The following is a 22941-nucleotide window of genomic DNA, read 5'->3' as shown; positions in this document are numbered from 1 at the left end:
CCCTACTAAACGAGTGTTGCAGGAGTGCTGGGAAAATGGGAGGTTTCAGAGGGATACCTTTAGTCGGGTAGGGAATGATATCGCAAAAGAATGTGGAGTGTTTGATCTGAGGATAAGTCCTTCAGTAGTTTATCCGGTTGTAGCTCCATGGAAGCTTGTATGGCCTGACATAGACTGGCATTTGTTAGAGGTAAAAAGGAAAGAAAGATATAAAACAGATTTGGTAAATGCATTTAACTGTCATGTGATGGAAAGGTATCGTGATTATACTCACATTTATACGGATGGTGCGAAGGAACCTGAAACAGGAGTGACAGGGTTTGGGGTGGTAATACCAGCAAAAGAAATTGGAATCAGCAGAAGAACATCTAATAGGTTAGGGGTGTTTACAGTGGAGATGCTGGCAGTGTTGGTTGCGTTGCAATGGGTGCAGAAAGCCAGAGCATTGATATGTTTAGATTCATCCTCAGTTCTAGCAAGTTTAAGGTCTTTTCACACAAACAGTCGGCAAGATGTACTTTATGAAGTCCTTCAGTTAGTTACAAGAATTGCAAATCAGGGAGGTCAGGTAGAATTTCTATGGGTTCCAGCACATGTAGGGGTGAAGGGGAATGAGAGGGTGGATGAGTTGGCAAAGAGGGCATTAAAGAAAGAAAATGTGGAAATGCACATTAGTATCAGTAAAGCAGAGGTTAAGTGTGTAATCTGGGAAAAAGTCAACCGAATGTGGCAAGAAAGATGGGACAGGGAGGGGAAAGGGAGGCATTTATATCAAATACAAAAGAGTATTGCAGTTACTAGGGTAGGTAATGGAAACAGAAGAGAGGAAATTGTGTGGACTAGGTTAAGGCTGGGGCACTGTGCATTAAACAAAACATTGAAAATGATAGGGAAACACCAGACAGGATTGTGTGAGGAATGTCAGGAAGAGGAGTCAGTAGAACATGTAGTTCTGAGTTGCAGGAAGTATGGGATACAGAGAGAGATGATGAGAAATAAATTAAGGGAGTTGGGGATGCAGGAATTCACATTAAAAGGGTTGCTGGGCATGGGTGAGAGAGCACAAGTCCGGGTATTTTTAGCGTTTTTAAGGGGTACAGGGGTTTTTTATAGAATATGACGAATAAACAGGAATAGGATACTAGGATGGTCAAAGATGGGAGGGTGAAGTGTAGATGTGTGTGTGTGTGTGTGTGTGAGAAGGGATTTAGAATGTATGTCTCGCGCACATTCTGGAGCAGAGGGTGGCGGTAATGCACCATTAAGCTGGATGCCAACCGCCGTAAAACAAGATACAGACAGACAGATTTATTTTGGGCATCCGTTAGCAAGATGAGTTCGAAGGTATCGGGAAAGCCTAAAAGAGCTCGTAAGGGTGTTACACTTAGCGTAAAACTAGACATAATTAAGCATTTCGATCGTGGTGAACGAAGTAAGGACATTGTCCGCGTGTTGAACTTGCCTGCATCCACCATTCGCACTATTTATACGCAGAGAGAAAAAATCTTGAAAGCTGCCGATGTTACTGTTGGTTCTGCTCGTAGCAAAGTGGTCTCTCTTAGTCGGCATCCAGTAATGGATAAAATGGAAAGTCTATTGCTTGAGTGGATTGATGGGTGTACAAAACGTGGTGTTCCTTTAAGTTATCTTATACTTAAGGAGAAATCAGCCAGTCTTTTTAATAAGCTGTAACAGAAAACACTGGCCGATGGTGATGAAAGTATTGCGAAAGTGGAATTTAAAGGTAGTCACGTGTGGTTTGATCGGTTTCTGAGGCGAGGACAGCTTCATAGTTTAACGTTTGCCGGAGAGAGTGCTTCGGCTGATACTGAAGCTGCTGAAAGGTTCCCAGCAGAACTGAAGAAAATAATTACAGAAGGTGGTTATTCGTATAAGCAAATGTTTAACTGTGACGAAACTGCAATTTATTGGAAAAAATTCCCGAGTAAGACATTTATTTCGAAAGAAGAAAAGCAGGCTAAGGGACAGAAGGCATCGAAGGACAGGTTTACCCTAATGCCTATTATTAACGCCACTAAGTCTCTACTAGTGTACCATTCAGAAAATCCGAGGGCACTTAAAGGCGTTGATAAGAAAACACTTCCCGTTGTGTTCCGTTCACATCCAAGCAGTTGGAACACCCAGGTGCTTTTTTTCTGAGTACATGAGCAGATACGTTAGTCCTTTTGTTGAAAAATACTGTAGAGAAAATAACCTCGATAATAGGTGTCTTGTGATTGTGGATAATTGTGCTGCTGATCCGCCTGCCATTACCGAGTATGGCGGTAACATTCATGTTGCGTTCTTACCGCCGAATACGACATCGTTGCTGCAGCCGTGTGATCAAGGCTTAATGGCCACAATTAGGGCTTACTATACGCAAAATGTGATGTGTTTTATTGTAAGTGCTATTGACAGAGAGGGCAACAACGAAGCATCTTTGCGAGAGATTTGGAAAGACTACAATATAAAACTGGCAATCGCCAACATTGGAGATGCTCTCGATAGGCTGAGAAATGGCGTTTGGAGGAAACTATGTCCCGAGGCAGTGAACGATTTTAAAGGCTTCGAACCATCAACAATAAATACGACAATAGTGAGCTTGGCTAAGGAGGCTGGGTTTGTGGAAGTGGACGAAGGTGATGTTGAAGAGGTTTTGGCATCCCATGACCAAGAATTAACAGATGAAGAGCTGATGCAATTGCAAGAGGAAAGGATAACAATCGAAACCGAACGCAGTAGCAAAAATGAAGTCGTCCAGGGACTGAACGTGAAGCAGTTGCGTGAGATTTTCGCTGCGATTGACAGCGCTGCAATGATTGCAGAAAAGTATGACTTTAATTTTGAAAGGGCACGTAGGTTTAGAGCAGGATTGCAGGATGTCTTGAGTGCTTACAAAAAACTCTATGATCTAAAAATGCGCGAGGCTCAGCAGTCAAGTATACTGTCGTTTTTCAAGCTTTGCACATCAGCCACAGCAGACCACGAACCTCGACCTTCGACATCGAGGCAGGCAGACATAGAAGAAGGTGACCTGGCTGCCCTATTGGAAACAGACGACAATGAGATGACACCCCAGTCTCCTCTACCTCCCACCACCCCAATTTCCGACGATTCAGCCTAACACACCGTCCCCATTCCCGTAAGTGAAACTACACTACATACATTATTTCTACTTTATATGGGCTGTGTATTTTTGTGTTATTTAGTATGATTTGTTATTTGGTATGATTTGTCAGCCTCAAAGCTTAAAGGTTACTGGAGAGAGTGCTTCCGCTGAGGGCGCATGCGTGAGATTTTCGCTGCGCTAGACGGTACTTCAATAATTGCAAAAAGTATTTCTACTTTATATAGGCTGTGTATTTATCATATCATTCCTGCTTTTACTATATGTTACTGTTATTTTAGGTTTTATGTGTTATTTGGCATGATTTGGTAGGTTATGTTTTGGGTCTGGAAACGCTCAAAAATTTTTCCCATATAAATAAATGGTAAATGCTTCTTCACTTTACGACATTTCGGCTTACGAACCGTTTCATTGGAACGCTCTACCTTCGGATGGCGGGGGAAACCTGCACTATCTTTTGCCTCTCTCTTGGCTAGACGGTTGATTCTTCTTAGGTGGGAAGGTGCTGTCCCATCCACACACGCTCAATGGCTTAGTGATATTATGGCCTGTTTAAACCTTGAAAAGATTAATTATTCACTTCTTAATTCAGACATAAAGGTTCATAAGGTGTGGGGACCTTTTCTTGAACATTTTCATAACTCTCTTTTAGCTTAAGTTTACCCTTTTTTTGTATGCTACAATCCCTTACTTTCAGCTTTTTTTTGTAAGTTATACGTTTTTTTTTGTTGTGAATTACATTACACTTTTGGTAGTTGGCATTATACTTTCTTTTTTCCTATATATATTTACAGTTCTCTGGGGTTGAATGCTCCAATTTTTTTTTTCTTTTACACGCAGAAATGGTTGGCCTGGGTTGTTTTGGTGGGAGGTTGGGGGTGGATACTAATTTTACATAATCCTATTTTGAGTGCTTTTTTATTGTTATGAATTATATATTGGATTTGTTTGTTTCGCACTGTATAAATCTCCATTTTGTTGGTTTTTTCTGTAGTAGTTTTATTGTAGGAATGCATAAAAAATTAATTTAAAAAAAAACAAACTTCAAATGTAGTCTGAGCAATGCTTTATAAAGCTTCAGCTTTACATCCTTGCTTTCATGAGGAACATTATTTACATGGACTTGATAATGTCCACGTCTTAAGCTCATCAAGCACTTATATCACCTCCTCAAAAAACTCAATCAAGTTTTGTAAGGTATAACCTGTCACACACAAACTCATGCCGACCACTGACATGAGACCCATTACTCTGTAGCTTCCAGGATTATTCCTATTCCCCTTCTTGAACAATGGAACAGCAATAGCTGTTTTCCAATGCTTCAGGTCTTCATCTGTGGCCGGAGGGAGACTAAGATCTTCGACAAGGCCCCAACAATCTTACCTCTTTCCTCTCAGTTACCTGGGATATATCGTATCAGACTCTGAGGACTTATCCATCGAACGGTTCTTTAAGAGGCCCAACAGTACCTCCTCTATCTCAAAACGTCCCAGCATATTAACGCACCCCACACGGATCTCACTGTCCTCTGTGTACTCCATGGTAACTGCTGATACTAGGTATTCATTTAGGACCTTGCTGATATTCTCCACCTCCAAGCGCATGCTCCCTCCTTCATCCTTGAATGGTCCTGCCCACTCCCTAGTTATACTCTTGCTCTTAATGTTCAGTATGTAAAGCACGCCTTGAGATTCTCTTCAGTCTTAGCTGCCAATGACTCTCATTGGTCCTGCTAGCTCTCCTAGTTCCTACAGTACCTTGGATTCTTTTCTAACTTCTTCATAATCCTCAAGTCAAGTCAAGTTTATTGTTGTTTAACTATATACATATACAATATATAACATAGATAGCTATATAATGTATAGAAACAAGACAATGTTTCTTCGAACCATGGTGTAAAACACTGTAGTACACATACCACACGGTAACTTATGAAGGTAAGGATAAAATCTACAGGTGAATCACAGATAAATAACAGAATAAAGTGCATTGATGCTAAATATTGTAAGGTACAGAACAGGTTAACCAGTGATACTTTGAACACGATGTGGCCGGGAGTTTAGAAGCCTAATGGTCTTGGGAAAGAAACTGTTCCCCATACTCACTGTAACACACATAAGAGTTGCTGGTGAACGCAGCAGGTCAGGCAGCACCTTCGTCAGGACTAACTCGGCCTGAAAAGTCGACTGCACCTCTTCCTAGAGATGCTGCCTGGCCTGCTGCATTCACCAGCAACTTTTATGTGTGTTGCTTGAATTTCCAGCATCTGCAGAATTCCTGTTGTTTGCCCATACTCACTGTTCTTTCTTTTTAAATCTTTTTATTGAATAAGTATACAAAAAGGTAAACCATATAAACATTAATACAATGTTAAAATATAATAAAATTCCAGAAGGTATCAATACCAAAAAAAATACTACAAACAATGTAATTTAAACATAAAAAACCAAGATAACATAGTAGTATACTAAATTTTATATATATATCAATGGAAAAAAAAAAGGAAAAAAAACCCCCCCAAAAAAAACCCACCGTGCAACTAACTAAAAGCAAAGCAAAGCAATGGGCTAACTTGAAACCAAACAGAGTTAAACTTAAAATCACGTCCTCAATCCCGACCTCCATTAAAAACAGTGAAAAAAAAACAAGAAGGGTATGTATTACATTAAATGAAAGTATCGAATAAAAGGTCCCCAAATCTGTTCAAATTTAAATGAAGAATCATAAAGGTTACTTCTAATTTTCTCCAGATTCAAACATAAAATCGTCTGAGAGAACCAAAAAAAGGTAGTTGGAGCATTAAGCTCTTTCCAATGTTGTAAAATACATCTTTTCGCCATTAAAGTAAGAAATGCGATCATTCTACGGGCTGAAGGGGAAAGATTACTAGAAATTTTGGGAAGTCCAAAGATAGCAGTAATCATACTCACTGTTCTTGTTTTTATGCATCATAGTCTTCTCCCTGATGGTAGAAAGTCAAAGAGGTTGCTTAATGGATCCATAATAATACTAAGGGCCCTGCGTATCCAGCCCTCCTGATAAATGGACCCGATGGATGGTAGGTAGACCCCTATGATCCTCTCAGCTGTTCTCTCAGTCCTTTGTAAGGAACCGGTCTGATGCTCGACTGCTCCCATACCAGATGGATATGCAACTTGTCAAGATGCTCTCAAAGGTGCTCCTGTAAAATGCAGTTAAGATGGGGATGAGGGGTGGGTTGGGAGCCTTGCTTGCCCCGATCTTCTTAAGAAGTGGAGGTGCTGCTGTTCCTTCTTGTTCAGGGAGGTGATATTAAGGGACCAGGCGAGGTCATCTATGTGTGAGCTCCCAGGAACTTGGTGCACCTAACCCTCTCTACAGAGGAAGTATGTTTTCATAGCAGGGAATGGCTTGTCTGCAATGAAGTCCACAATGATTTCCTTGGCCTTCACCACGGTTATTCTTCTCACACCAATTAATCAGTTCTTCACTTCTTCTCTATACTCCGTCTCATTATCGTTATTGATGAGGACAACCACTGTTGTGTCATCGGCAAACTTGATGACATGGCTTGAGCTGGATCCTATGGCACAGTCATGCATCAGCAGTGTGAACAACAGTGGGCTGAGCTCACAGCCAGTGCTCAGCGTAATGGGATGAGAGACGTTGCTGCCGACACGGACTGACTCTGGCCTTACTGTTAAGAAGTCTAGTATCCAATTGCAGAGGGAGGTGTTGAGACACAGCGAGGATAGTTACCCCACCAGTTTCTGGGTGTAATGGTGTTGAACACCAAACTGGTCCATAAACAGCAGACTGGCATATGAGGCCCCATTTTCCAGATTGGACAGGACAGAGTGGAGGGCAGAGGCTATTGCATAATCAATGGATCAATTTGAGCAATAAGTGAACTGGAAAGGGTTCAATGTAGCCACAAATAAGGCTTTAATGTGCTCCATGACCAGCCAGTCAAAGCTTTTCATAATGGTTGATGTCAATGCCACCGGATGATAGTCATTTAACCAGGTTACTGTCACCTTCTTTGGCACTGGAATGATGGCTGCCGCCTTGAAAACTAAGGGGACAATGGATTGTTCCAGAGAGATGTTGAAGATATCCATCAGCACCTCCATCAGCTGGGTTGTACTGTCTTTCAGAACCCGACCTGGTATATTATCAGGCCCCACAGCTTTGTGTGGGTTGACTCGGGCCAGGGTCTTCCTCACCTCAGCTTCAGCCGGATGGAGTCTCTACTTCCCTGGAGAGAGGGGTGTCTTCCTTGCCAGCACTTTGTTCTGTGCATCAAGCCGGGCATAGAAGACATTCAGGGAGTGAAGCATCCTGGTCACTGACATGCTGGGTAGACTTGTAGTCTGTAATTCTCTGAAATGCCTGCCATATGCACCTCAGGTCTCTGGTATCACAGAAGAGGTCGTAAATTCCCTGAGAATGCTCCAGATGGAGCGGGAAAGCACAGTTCTTGCTTTCTTTGGAGCTGTCGGGAGTTGTGATCACTGTTCTCCCACTGAGAGGCCAGGCTCATTTCCCAACACCGACACAACTTCCCTGAGGTAGACTACCTACACATTGATTAAGGAAACCTTGTTAGATAAACCTAATGAATTCTGTCCCACCCAAGCCATATAACAATTACTGCATGGAAACAGGCCATTTCGGCCCTTCTAGTCCATGCCGAACTCTTAATCTCACCTAGTCTCACTGACCTGCACTCAGCCCATAATCCTCCATTCCTTTCCTGTCCATATAGCTATCAACCTCTTGCAATTCCACCCTTTGCCTTTTGTTCGTACATAACACAATATGTCAGGCGTATTACTCTTGATGTTTGTCTTGAAAGCAAAGGCATGCCCAGTCTAGTCCTTCTTCATTTCCTCCTCTTCAACTTTCTGTTCATGCTAAATATTATTGCTAAATTCAACATTTGTACAGAGTGTTGAAACTACTAATCTTTAAAGTGCTGTTGAATAAATGTAGTCTCGTGGGAGAGAATTATTACATTGTAAACTAGAAACATTCCAATGTTGTCAGTAAAGCCACACATTATGTAAAACAAAAAAACTGAAGAACAGTCACCAACTGAAAGATGAGATTAGTATAGGAATAGAGTGAGTGGCTGAGGGATTGGAGTGGGGGCAGGGATTCAGATTTCTGGATCATTGGGACCTCTTTTGGGGCAGGCATGACTTGTTCAAAAAGGATGGGTTGCACTTCAATCCGAGGGGGACCAATATCCTGGCGGGAAGGTTTGCTAAGAAATTGGGGACAGTTTAAACTAGAATTGCTGGGGGGCGGGAACTGAACTGAAGAGACGGAGGCTCACAAATAGAGAAAGCATGGAGACAGTACGAGAGGGAGAATAGGCAGGTGACAAGAGAAGGGACACGCTCAGACTGATGATTTGAGATGTGTCTATTTTAATGCAAGAAGCATCATGAACTAAGCGACCCACCCCCACACCAACCACTCCACACACCAACATCCAAGGAATGAGCGTAGAGCACTCACAGTCTGGGTCCTTGGCCAGGTGGTCACCGCCTCTATCTTGGACAGATCCATAGCTACTCTATCCCATTCGACTATGTGCCTAACATAGTTGACAGATGTCTTCCAGAAATGGCACGTCCAGGGAAAGTTTTAACCCTTCAGCTTTCAGGCAGCCCAGCACTTCTGTAGCCTCACTTCATGTTCCTCCAAGGTAACCTGGTGTACTATGTATTTCCTGAGATGCAGCCTGGTCGACTGAGTATTTCCAGAGATGCTGCCTGCTGTACTGCATATTTGTGGGGATGATGCCTGGTCTACTATGTGTTTCTGAAAATGTTGCCTGGTCTACTGAGTATTTCCAGAGATGTTTCCTGTGTACTGAGTGTTTCCAGAGATACTGCTGGTCTACTGAGTATCTCCTGAGATGTATCCTGGTCGACTGAGTATTTCCAGAGATGTGGCCTAGTCTACTGAGTACTGTCGGAGCTAGTCCTGGTCTAATGAGTATTACCACAGATGTTGCCTGGTCTACTGAGTATTTCTAGAGATGTTTCCTGTGTACTGAGTGTTTCCAGAGATGCTGCTTGGTCTACTGAGTATTTCTAGAGATGTTTCCTGTGTACTGAGTGTTTCCAGAGATGCTGCTTGGTCTACTGAGTATTTCTAGAGATGTTTCCTGTGTACTGAGTGTTTCCAGAGATGCTGCTTGGTCTACTGAGTATTTCTAGAGATGTTTCCTGTGTACTGAGTGTTTCCAGAGATGCTGCTTGGTCTACTGAGTATTTCTAGAGATGTTTCCTGTGTACTGAGTGTTTCCAGAGATGCTGCTTGGTCTACTGAGTATTTCTAGAGATGTTTCCTGTGTACTGAGTGTTTCCAGAGATGCTGCTTGGTCTACTGAGTATTTCTAGAGATGTTTCCTGTGTACTGAGTGTTTCCAGAGATGCTGCTTGGTCTACTGAGTATTTCTAGAGATGTTTCCTGTGTACTGAGTGTTTCCAGAGATGCTGCTTGGTCTACTGAGTATTTCTAGAGATGTTTCCTGTGTACTGAGTGTTTCCAGAGATGCTGCTTGGTCTACTGAGTATTTCTAGAGATGTTTCCTGTGTACTGAGTGTTTCCAGAGATGCTGCTTGGTCTACTGAGTATTTCTAGAGATGTTTCCTGTGTACTGAGTGTTTCCAGAGATGCTGCTTGGTCTACTGAGTATTTCTAGAGATGCTGTTTGATCTACTGGGTATTTCCAGAGATGAAGCTTGGTCTACTGAGTATTTCTAAAGATGCTGCCTCATCTACTGAGTATTTCTAGACATGCTCCTGGTCTTGTGTGTATTGCCAGAGATGCTGCTTGGTCTATTGAGTATTTCTAGCAATGCTCCTGGTCTACTGAACATTTCCAGAGCTGTAGCCCAGTCTACTGTGTATGTAGCAGGTCCTCGGATTAATTCCAAAGATGTTGGCTGGTTTACTCTGTATTTCTAGAGATGCTCCTGATCTACTGAGCATATCAAGAGATGCTCCTGGTCTGCTGAGCATTTCCAGAGATGTACCCTGTTTTGTTGGGTATTCACAGAGACAATGCCTCGTCTGCTGAGCATTTCCAGAGATGCTTCTTGTCTACTGATTATTTCAGTGATGTTGCCTGGTCTACTGAGTATGTCCAGAGATGTAGCCTTGTCTACTAAGTATTTCCAGCATTTTTTGTTTTTATCCATGATTTAGTACTGTTACATGCAATACATACAAAATGCAGGAGGAATACAGCAGGTCAGGCATCATCCATAGAAAAGAGTAAACAGTTGATGTTTCAGGCTGAGACTCTTCTTCAGGTCTGTACTGTAACAGGATTTGTTTTATCTTTTGTCGTGCCTATTACAGTCTGATACCATGCACGGCGGTTCTGGGAGAGCCTCACTTTTAGTAAAATAGGAGATAACTAATTCATTCCAACCAGTCATCTGCTCAAGACCTCATTCCAAAGGCATTATAATCGTTTTAAATTTGTGATTAAATAATACTTTTACACTAATGAATGTGGCTAATCCGCTTGCATTGTTGCAGTCCCACGTGGTTCATGGCTAGTTTCTTCATCTGATGGAAAAAGACAGATGAATCTGTGCTTCACTCAGCCTGGTTTTAACCATTGTGGGCAGGGAGTGTGTTATGCATTGTAACTGCAAAACAAAACTAAGTGGAAAAAAAACAGAGCCGGGACTTCAGAGAGGTGTGCACATGTAATGATGTATGCCATTCATGTACTTTTACATATAACCTGTAATTATGTAAACAACAATGCTTAATCAAACAGTATATTTACAATATTACTCAAATATTTCTGAAATCTTAAATATACAACATTCCTCCCTGCTTAGCTATAAACTCCAACTCAATACAGTATTGAATACATCTCAGCTATATACAGGTATACTATGCAGACCACAGCATAGTAAATTTTAAGTTGTCCCATTCAGGCCTGAAGATTTAATTGCTAAGGAGGATTTCTTACTCTTTCCTGATGGGAGGTTGGTGGGGTTGGTGGGGGGATCGCTCTGCTTGGCAGGTGGGACTTGTGGCTGTGAAGCATGTTCTAGGCCTCTTCCGTGGTCGTTGTAGAAGTTGACCCTGAGTCTGCAGGAAGTGATTCTGTCAGCTCGGGACACCTTTCTTCTTTCTTCTCCAAGATGCTCTTGGCATCTTCTGGACATGTTGGCATTCTGAACAGTGCATGGTAAGCTGCTCGATCTGCTGATCTAGCAGGGCATTAGTCAAATGTACAAGCCAATACTTTCATTTTGATCATGCCTAGATCAGCGGTCCCCAACCACCGGGCTGCGGACCGCGAGGAAACGATATGATTTGGTGATATGAGTCAGCTGCACCTTTCCTCATTCCCTGTCACGCCCACTTTTGAGCTCAAATGCACGCGAGCTCATTACGCATGCGTCATCCATATCAGAGTGGGAAGGAGATCAACTCCTCGAGCTTGCAAATGACGGTGGGCTAAAAAGTATGTTTGACGTAACATCTCTGTCAGCATTCTGGATCAAAGTCAAGGCTAAATATCCTGAGATAGACACGGAAGCACTGAAAACGTTGCTTCCATTTCCAACATATTTCTGCAGTGAATGCAACGAAAACTAAATTGCGGAATAGACTGGACATAAGGAACCCCCTTCGAGTATCGCTGTCTCCCATCACCCCTCAATAGGACCGTCTTGTTGCAGGAAAACAAGTATTCAGCCCAGGGCTCCCACTGATTCAGTGATGTTGGTGCGTTGCAATGATTTTATATGTTCATACGAGGAAAATGTGCGCTGTGTGTTTAATATCCAAACGTTACTTAAAGTGTTATGATGCTATTGACTTATAAGTGACTTATATAACCATATAACAATTACAGCACGGAAACAGACCATCTCTGCCCTTCTAGTCCATGCCGAACACTACTCACACCTCGTCCCACCGACCTGCACTCAGCCCATAACCCTCCATTCCTTTCCTGTCCCTATAGCTGTCCAGTTTAATTTTAAATGATAATATCGAACCTGCCTCTATCACTTCTACTGGAAGTTCGTTCAACACTTACTTCAAGCTCCCCTGTCCTCCCCTGATAATTGATTTATCGCTATATTCATGCGAGGAAAATATGCGCTGTGTGTTTAATATTAAATTCGTCAGATAAACCCTTTTAGAAACGAAATTGAGTGTATTAGCCACTTATCACCGATATTCTGGTCGTGATTAACACCCCCCCCCGAACAGAACCGCCAAAAATGATTTGCAGAAAGGAAATCGGCACGAGCACACATGCGCAAGTCACGCATGCATACTGGTGCCCGCGCAAGGCTTCATGGTCATTGTATTCTTTCTCGGGGTAAGCGTAATATATTTGACTGCTACTCTTGTCCATTGGCAACCATTCCGCACCCCACCCGCCCACCCCACCGGTCGGCTGGTTCGCAAGAATATTGTCAATATGAAACCAGTCCGCAGTGCAAAAAAGGTTGGGGACCCCTAGCCTAGATGACCGCCATGTAGTTCTTCTAACACTTTGGCTCTCAACTTGGAAGGTACAACACTCTCAGTCCCCACATAAGGCAACTAAAAAACACCAAGGGCAGGTTCATTCTCGTGCTGGTAAAAAAAAACGGGAGAACTGAAGTTTCTGCTGTATATTCCAGCCATTTAAGGTGGCCATGTAGATCTGAGACAGTGTGGGGTCCTTTCTTGTTTCCCTTTGGATCATCTTTTCAGTAATAGGGAGACTTTCAATTTGCATGAGGTAGAATACGTCAAGAGGAGTTTCCTCTTTTGTAAAATTTTCTGGGATTTCCTTTTCCAGGGGTAAAGGGACAACCCATCAGCGTTTCCATGATTAGCTGTCCTCTTGAATTCCAATGTGTTATTGTGTCCTCCAAGAAACTCATACTGCTGCTGTTAGTGGAACACCCCTCTGTGGATTGAAAAAGGACACAAGTCGTTGATGATCAGTAATGAGGGTAAACTCTCTTTCACACAAGTACTGGTTGAAATGTTTTACACCCCAAACCAGGCTCAAGGCCTCTGTCAATCTGTGCATAACTTTTCTCTGCAGTGGTAAAGGAACATGATGCAGAAGCAATGAGGTGTTCACTTCCATAACATGTGACATGTCTGCGCCTATACCACAAGGCGAGGCATCACAGGCAAGCTTCACTGGATGAAGTGGATCATAATGTGTGAGTACAGTGTCTGACGTCACCATTTCCTGAACTTTTCTTGAGGATGGCCCACGCTCACACTGCTTTGCCCATTGCTATTTCTTCCTGATCTGTAGTAATGAGCTCAAGGGGTGCAGGACAGGAGCCAGGACTGTAACTGTGACACTTTCTCCACCACTGCTTGACTTCTCTCACTGTACTTGTGTGTTGAAGGTGTGACCACACTGTTTTGCTTGGTTTAAAGAATTCACACTTGTTGTGCTGTGAGCCCAAAATCTTCTAATCTTTTTTAACTGTTTTGAGATTTTGGAGATGTTCTTTGTCATCCTCATGGGTGACAATTGACGTCATCTAAGTTACATTGAGTGCCTGAGCAGCCTTGCAGAACCTGGTCCATAGCTTTCTGTGGAGTGTAGGTGCAGATGCTACTCCAAAAAATAAGCCTATTATAGCGAAAAAGCCCTTTATGAGTGTTTATGAAAAGAAATATTTGGACTCTTCTGCCATCTCCATCTGTAGGTAGCTGTCTGGGTACTTTATCACAGATAGTATAAGGAACCAGGCACTCTTTGTAAAACCTGGATGTGGCATATTCATTTAACACTAACCCTTGATATGTGTGAGTTTTCCAATGCCATCCTTGAACACTGATGTGTCATTGTGCAGTACCTTTCTTAATGCACTTTCAATTGACTCTTTTACAGGGGATGTAGCACGAAAATGGCGGATGGATCTACAATCAAATTGTAGTTGTCTCAGTTAATCATGATCCCACACTGCTGGTCCTCCATCCACCTAGTAGATATGACAACTGACAAGCCCCATGGATGCCATAAAGCAAGATGGCAATGAGTTTCACCATGGAAAATGCCACTGCACTGTGGGAAGATGTACTCCATTGAACTGAGGTGGCTCTAACCTAGCTACACTGCCCACAAGACTATGAGCAAAGTGGAGGGAGCTTTACTCCATGTTACCCCTCCCTGTCTAGAGAGAGTTTTAACTTGTACTTAACCTGCTTTCTTTTCTTTGGCTTTACTCCCCAAGCTTTACTTTGCATTTATTTTGTTTAAAAAGAACCACACTTCTATGTTTACAGCAAATAATCATCCTCCTTGTCCAGGATGCAATCCATTCACTAGTCTGCAGATCTTCCAGTGAGAAATGGAGACTGAGGATAGACGTATCCTCTGAAAGGGAGCAGGCAGTCAACTCAGAATGAACTCAGAAGAACTACCCGCAGCCTGGACCTTGACTGGCCACCTTGGCCAGTCCCAGGAGCAGTCAGACCAATTTATCCCACGCAACCCCACACAACTTCCCCCCTTACACTCTGCAGAATATCCTCAAAGATGATTGAGGATATGAGGGATTTGGCACAACACAGTGGTCAAAGAGCCAGACCTGTCTGACTGGTTCAGTGTTCAACCAGGTGAAATATGGTTGCCAACCCACACACCAACATCCCTACACCAACAAATACCCTCACACCAACATCCCCACACCCCCACACGAACCCACTCACACACCAACCCACCCCCACACGAAACCACTAACACACCAACACCACACACCAACCCACGCACACGTCAACCCCCACCCACACAAACACCCACACACCAACATCCCCACACCAACCCACCCCCACACGAAACCACCCATACACCAACCTCCACACACCAACCCACGCACACATCAACCCACCCACACACCAACCCCCACCCACACACCAACATCCCCACACCAATTCACCCATACACCAGCATCCTCACACCCACAGACCAACCCACCCACACACCAACCCATCGACACCAACATCCCTACACCAATAAACACACCCATGCCAACCCACCCACACACGAACACCCACATACCAACACCCACACACCAACCCACCCATGCCAACATCCGTACACCAACAAACACCTTCACGCCAAACCCGCACACCAGCCCACCCACACCCCAACACACCCACACATCAGCCCACCCACACCAACATCCACACATCAGCCCACCCACACCAACATCCACACACCCACCCACCCACACCAACATCCACACACCCACCCACACTAACATCCACACACCAACATCGACACACCAACATCCACACACCAACATCAACACACCAACATCCACACACCCCAACACGCCCACCCACACCAACATCCACACAACAACCCACCCACACCAACATCCACACACCAACAACCACATCCCCACGCGCCAACACCCACACGCGCCAACCACCCACACACCAAACCACCCACACACCAAACCACCCACACACCAACCAACCCACACACCAACCTTCTCACAACACCCACACACCAACCCACCCACACACCTACACCCACACACCAACATCCCCACACAAACCCACCCACACACCAAAATCCTCACACCCATACACCAACCCATCCCCACACCGACACTCCCAGACACCAAAACCCCACTCCAACACATCCACACACCAACCCATCCACACCAATATCCCTACACCAACAAACACCCTCACGCCAAACCCCCACACCAACTCACCCACACACCAACCCACCCACTCCAACATTCACACACCAAACAACCCACACACCAACATCCACATAACAACCCACCTACACACCAACCCACCCACATACCAACATCCCTACACCAACACCCTCACGCCAAACCCCCACACCAACCCACCCACACACCAACCCACGCACACGAATATCCACACACCAAACCACCCACACACCAACCCACGCACACTAACATCCCCACACCCACACACCAACCCAACCACACCAACTGTCCCCCACACCAAACGCCCACACCAACCCACCCACACCAACATCCACACACCAACCCACCCACACCAAACATCCACACACCAACCCACCCACAGACCAACACACACACCCACCCACACTCAAACCACCCACACCAACCCACCCACAGACCAACATCCACAGACCAACCCACCCACACCAACATCCACACACCAAACCCCCACACCAACCCACCCGCAGACCAACACACACGCACCAACAACCACACACCAACCCACCCGCAGACCAACACACACCAACATCCTCACACACACACACACACACACACACACACAAACATCCCCACACCCACACACCAACCCAACCAGAACAACGTCCCCACACCTACAGTCCCACACACCAAACCCCCACACCAACCCACCCACAGACCAACATCCCCACACCCACACACCAACATCCTCACACCTACACCCCACACACCAACACCCACCCACACCATCCCACCCACACCAACACCCACCCACACCAACATCCACACACCAACCCACCAACCCACCTGCAGACCAACACACACACACACCCACACACCAACATCCCCACACCCACACACCACACACCAACACCCACACACCACACACCAACACCCACCCACACACCAACACTCACCCAAACACCAACCCCGCCACACCAAACCACCTACACCAACATCGCCACACCAAACCACCCACACGCCAACCCTCCCACACTCAACCCACCCACATGCCAACATCCACACACCAACCCACCCACACATGAATACCCACACCATCCCATCCACACACCAACCCACCCACTTACCAACATCCCTACACCAACACCCTCACGCCAAACCCCCACACTAACCCACCCACACACACGAACATCCACACACCAAACCACCCACGCCAACCCACCCACACACCAACATTCCCACACCCACACACCAACCCAACCAGAACAACGTCCCCACACCAAACACCCACACCAACCCACCCACACCAACATCCACACACCAACCCACCCAGACACCAACATCCACACACCAACAAACACCCTCATGCCAAACCTCCACATCAACACCCACGCACAAACCCACCCAGACAACAATCTACCCATACACCCACCCACACAACTATCTACCCTCACACCCACACACACCAACATCCCCAAACAAACCCACCCACAGACTAACATCCCCACACCCATACACTGACCCTCCCACACACCAAACCATGCACACACCAACATCCCCACACCCACACACCAACCCATCTACTCCAACATCACCACACCAAACCCATACAGCAACCCACCCACACCAACATCCACACACCATTAAACACACTCATGCCAAACCCCCACACCAACACCCACACATGAACCCACACCAACATCCACACACCAACCCACCCACACCAACATCCACACATCAACACCCACCCACACGCCAACACACCCACACGCCAACACCCACACACCAACCCACCCACACGCCAACACACTCACACACCAACCCACCAACACCAACACTCACACACCAACCCACCCACACACCAACATCCCCACACCCACACACCAACCCATCTACTCCAGCGTCACCACACCAACCCTCCCACACACCAAACCCATACAGCAACCCACCCACACCAACATCCACACACCATTAAACACCCTCATGCCAAACCCCCACACCAACACCCACACATGAACCCACCAACACACCAACCCACCCACACCAACATCACTACACCAACAAACACCCTCACGCAAACCCCCACACCCACACACCAACCCATCTACTCCAACATCACCACACCAAACCCATACACCAACCCACCCACACCAACATCCACACACCATTAAACACACTCATGCCAAACCCCCACACCAACACCCACACATGGACCCACCAACACACCAACATCCACACACCAGCATCACTACACCAACAAACACCCTCACGCCAAACCCCCACACCGACCCACCCACACACCAACATCCCCACACCCACACACCAACCCATCTACTCCAACGTCACCACACCAAACCCATACACCAACCCACCCACACCAACATCCACACACCATTAAACACACTCATGCCAAACCCCCACACCAACACCCACACGTGGACCCACCAACACACCAACATCCACACACCAACCCACCCACACACCAACATCACTACACCAACAAACACCCTCATGCCAAACCCCCACACCAACCTATGCACACACCAACACCCACCCACACGCCAAAAGATCCAAACACCAACCCACCCACACCAACAGTCCCACACACCAACAAACACCCTCAAGCAAACCCCCACACCAACACCCACATATGAACCCACACCAACATCCACACACCAACCCACCCACACCAACATCCACACATCAACACCCACCCACACGCCAACACACCCACACGCCAACACACCCACACGCCAACACCCACACACCAACCCACCCACACGCCAACACACTCACACACCAACCCACTAACACCAACACTCACACACCAACCCACCCACACCAACATCCACACGCTAACATGCCCACACGCCCACACACCCACACCCACCCACACGCCAACACCCACCCACACGCCAACACCCCCACACACCAACCCACCAACACCAACATCCACGCACCAACCCACCCACACCAACATCCACACACCAACCCACCCACACACCAACATCCACAAACCAACAAACACCCTCACGCCAAACCCCCACATGAACCCTCCCACACACCAACCCACCCACACCAACATCCACACACCAACCCACCCACACATCAACACCCACCCACACACCAACACCCACACACCAACCCACCCACACCAACATTCACACAACAACCCACCCACACACCATCCCACCCATCCACACCAAACCACCTACACCAACATCGCCACACCAACCCTCCCACACTCAACTCTCCCACACTCAACCCACCCACTCGCCAACATCCCCACACCAATCCCCCCCACACCAACCCACCCACACACCAACATCTACACACCAACATCCACACACCAACATCCACACACCAACCCACCCCGGCAACCACACACCATCATCTGCACACCCACATTCACACACCAGCATGCCCACACAAACCCACCCACACACCAACATCCCCACACCAACCCTCCCACACACCAAACTCCCACACCAATCCATCTACACACCATACCACCCACAGACCAACATCCCCACACCAACCCACCCTCACACTCAACCCTCCCACACTCCCACAACATCAGCATCCACACACCAACAAACACCCTCACGCCAAGCCCCCACATCAACACCCACACACAAACCCACCCAGACAACAATCCACCCACACAACTATCTACCCTCACACCCACACACACCAACATCCCCAAACAAACCCACCCACAGACTAACATCCCTACACCCACACACCAAACCATGCACACACCAACATCCCCACACCCACACACCAACCCATCTACTCCAACATCACCACACCAACCCTCCCACACACCAAACCCATACACCAACCCACCCACACCAACATACACACACCATTAAACACGGTCATGCCACACCAACACCCACACATGGACCCACCAACACACCAACCCACCCACACCAACATCCATACACCAACCCACCCACACACCAACAAACACCCTCACGCCAAATCCCCACACCAACCCACCCACACACCAAATAAACCACACACCAACATCCATATACCAACCCAACTAAACACCAACCCACCCACACCAACACACCCACACACCAACAAACACCCTCACGCCAAACCCCCACACGAACCCTCCCACACACCAACCCACCCACACCAACATCGACACATCAACACACACCCACACATCAACACATACCCACACGTCAACCCACCCACACCAACACCCCCACACACCAACCCAAACACACAGCAACACCCACACACCAACAAACACCCTCAGGACAAACCCCCACACCAACAGCCACACATCAACCCACTCACACACCAACCCACCCACACCAACACACCCAGACACCAACCCACCCACACCAACACCCAGACAAACCAACCCACCCACATACTAATGCACCCACACCTACACCCACATACCAACCCACCCACACACCAAACCATCCACACCATCATCTCTACTTCAACAAACACCCCCACACCAACCCACCCACAGCAACACCCCAATGCAGCAACCCACCCACACCAACATCCCTACACCAATAAACACCCTCACCCCAAACCCTCACACCAACACCCACACATCAACCCACCCACACCAACACACCCAGACACCAACCAACCCACCCACACCAACATCCCTACACAAAAAAACACCCTCACACCAAACCCCCACACCAACTCACCCACACCAACATCCACACACCAACCCTCCCGCACACTAATATCACCCACACCAACACCCTCATACCAACCCACCCACACACCAAACCATCCACACCATCATCTCTACTTCAACAAACACCCCCACACCAACCCACCCACAGCAACACCCCAACGCACCAACCCACCCACACCAACATCCCTACACCAATAAACACCCTCACCCCAAACCCTCACACCAACACCCACACATCAACCCACCCACACCAACACACCCAGACACCAACCAACCCACCCACACCAACATCCCTACACAAAAAAACACCCTCACACCAAACCCCCACACCAACTCACCCACACCAACATCCACACACCAACCCTCCCGCACACTAATATCACCCACACCAACACCCTCATACCAACCCACCCACACACCAAACCATCCACACCATCATCTCTACTTCAACAAACACCCCCACACCAACCCACCCACAGCAACACCCCAACGCACCAACCCACCCACACCAACATCCCTACACCAATAAACACCCTCACGCCAAACCCTCACACCAACACCCACACATCAACCCACCCACACCAACACACCCAGACACCAACCCACCCACACCAACATCCGCACACCAACCCACCCAAACACCAACTTCCCCACACCAAACACCTACACACTGTTACATGCTCAAGGAGATCTGTTTTTTTTTGTGAGAATGATGTAATGGTCTTTTGGAGGTCACCTGATGTGATTTTCCCACCGATGTGAGGTCACGTGATGACATGTGCACTATGGGTATATAAGGGTCAACCCAGGTGATGCAGTTAGTTTTTGGTTTGTAGATTTCCAGGTAGGACGTGCTGTGTCTCCCTTTCTGTTGCGTGTTTGTTTTTGTGACGCAGTTTCATTTTTAGAACGGAGTGTTGCGTTCTGTTGTAAGATACAAGTTTTGGACTGGAAATTGTTAGCTAGATGTGCTGATTTACTCAATTCCAACAGTAGAAGGGAGAGTGAAGAATTTATCAAAGTTACAGGACTCGAAGGATCAAGAGGAATTGGCATCGTTTGGCAGTTTAATAAAGGATCAACCTTATTGAGTCTTCGTTGGAGGAGTAGTGACCTGCATCGGAGATAACTCTTGCCAAAAAGAGCAAAGAGTTCATGCAAAGGTTTGCTCTCTCTCTAAAAGAATTTAAGGTCAGTTGTTTTAAACTCTTTATTTTCAGCATCGTGAATCCTGTGGACAGAACCAGCAGGAAAGTCGTGTCTATGAAGAAATCCTTCTCTGGAGAAGTCTCTCCCAATTGAACGTATAAATCTGTTGGACTTTCAAATTTACCATTTTAAGAACTATATCTGACTTTATCACTTTAAGAACATTTTTCGCATTTAACGCTTTGAGAACCAGTGCTGAGTGACGATCTGGTGAATGGCTGCATAACGGTTAACTTCTGGTTAAAGTTTTCATTTGTTTATTTTTTCCTTATCGTTTATCCGTGTTTAGTAAACGTTTGGTTATTTTATATAACCTATCTCGATTGTTGTTCATTGTTGCCGGTTATGTAACAACACCAACCCACCCACACACCAACCGACCCACACCAACACAAACACACCAACCCATCCACACCAACATCCCCACACCAACCCACCCACACACCAACCCTCCCAGACACCAAACCCACACACCAACACCCATGCACCAACACCACACACCAAACCATCCACACACCAATCCACCCACACACCAACATCCCCACACTAACCATCCCACACACCAAATCCGCACACCAACCCACCCACACCAACATCCGCACGCCAACCCAACCACACACCAACATCCCACCAACCATCCCACACCAAATCCACACACCAACATCCACACACCAATCCACCCACACACCCACACCAGCAGCCCCAAATCCACACACCAACCCACCCACACACCAACACCCACACAGCAACATCCCCACAGCAACCATCCCACACACCAACTCAACATCCACACACCAAACCACCCACACCCCAACATCTGCACACCAACCCAACCACACACCAACCCACCCACACCAACACAAACACACCAACCCATCCACTCCAACATCCCCACACCAACCCACCCACACACCAACCCTCCCATCACCAAACCCACACACCAACCCACCCACACACCCACACCAGCAGCCCCAAACCCACACACCAACCCATCCACACACCAACACCCACAGACCAAACCACCCACACAGCAACATCCCCACAGCAACCATCCAACACACCAACATCCACACACCAACCCAACCACACACCAACCCACCCACACCAACATCCACACAACCCACCCACACACCAACCCACCCTCACCAACACCTACACACAAACCCACCCACATACCAACACCAACATCCACACACCAACCCACCCACACCCCAACATCTGCACACCAACCCAACCACACACCAACCCACCCA

At 46.8% G+C, this 22941-nt stretch overlaps 1 protein-coding gene across 1 annotated transcript; it reads left to right on the top strand.

Moving 5' to 3' along the window:
- Positions 1-2310: 2310 nt before the first annotated feature.
- LOC134358255 (tigger transposable element-derived protein 1-like) lies at positions 2311-14320 on the top strand. Its single transcript, XM_063070271.1, has 2 exons — positions 2311-3142; positions 14016-14320. The coding sequence occupies exon 1, from the start codon at positions 2354-2356 to the stop codon at positions 3122-3124; it is 771 nt and encodes a 256-aa protein (XP_062926341.1). The 5' UTR covers positions 2311-2353; the 3' UTR covers positions 3125-3142; positions 14016-14320.
- Positions 14321-22941: the final 8621 nt, after the last annotated feature.

This window comes from Mobula hypostoma, chromosome 18, assembly GCF_963921235.1.
Source record: "Mobula hypostoma chromosome 18, sMobHyp1.1, whole genome shotgun sequence".
Lineage (NCBI taxonomy): Eukaryota > Metazoa > Chordata > Chondrichthyes > Myliobatiformes > Myliobatidae > Mobula > Mobula hypostoma.
This window is presented reverse-complemented; position numbering and strand designations above follow the sequence as displayed.

Excerpts from the sequence above, each read along its gene's own strand:
- LOC134358255 (XM_063070271.1), top strand. The coding sequence starts at position 2,354 with ATGGCCACAATTAGGGCTTACTATACGCAAAATGTGATGTGTTTTATT.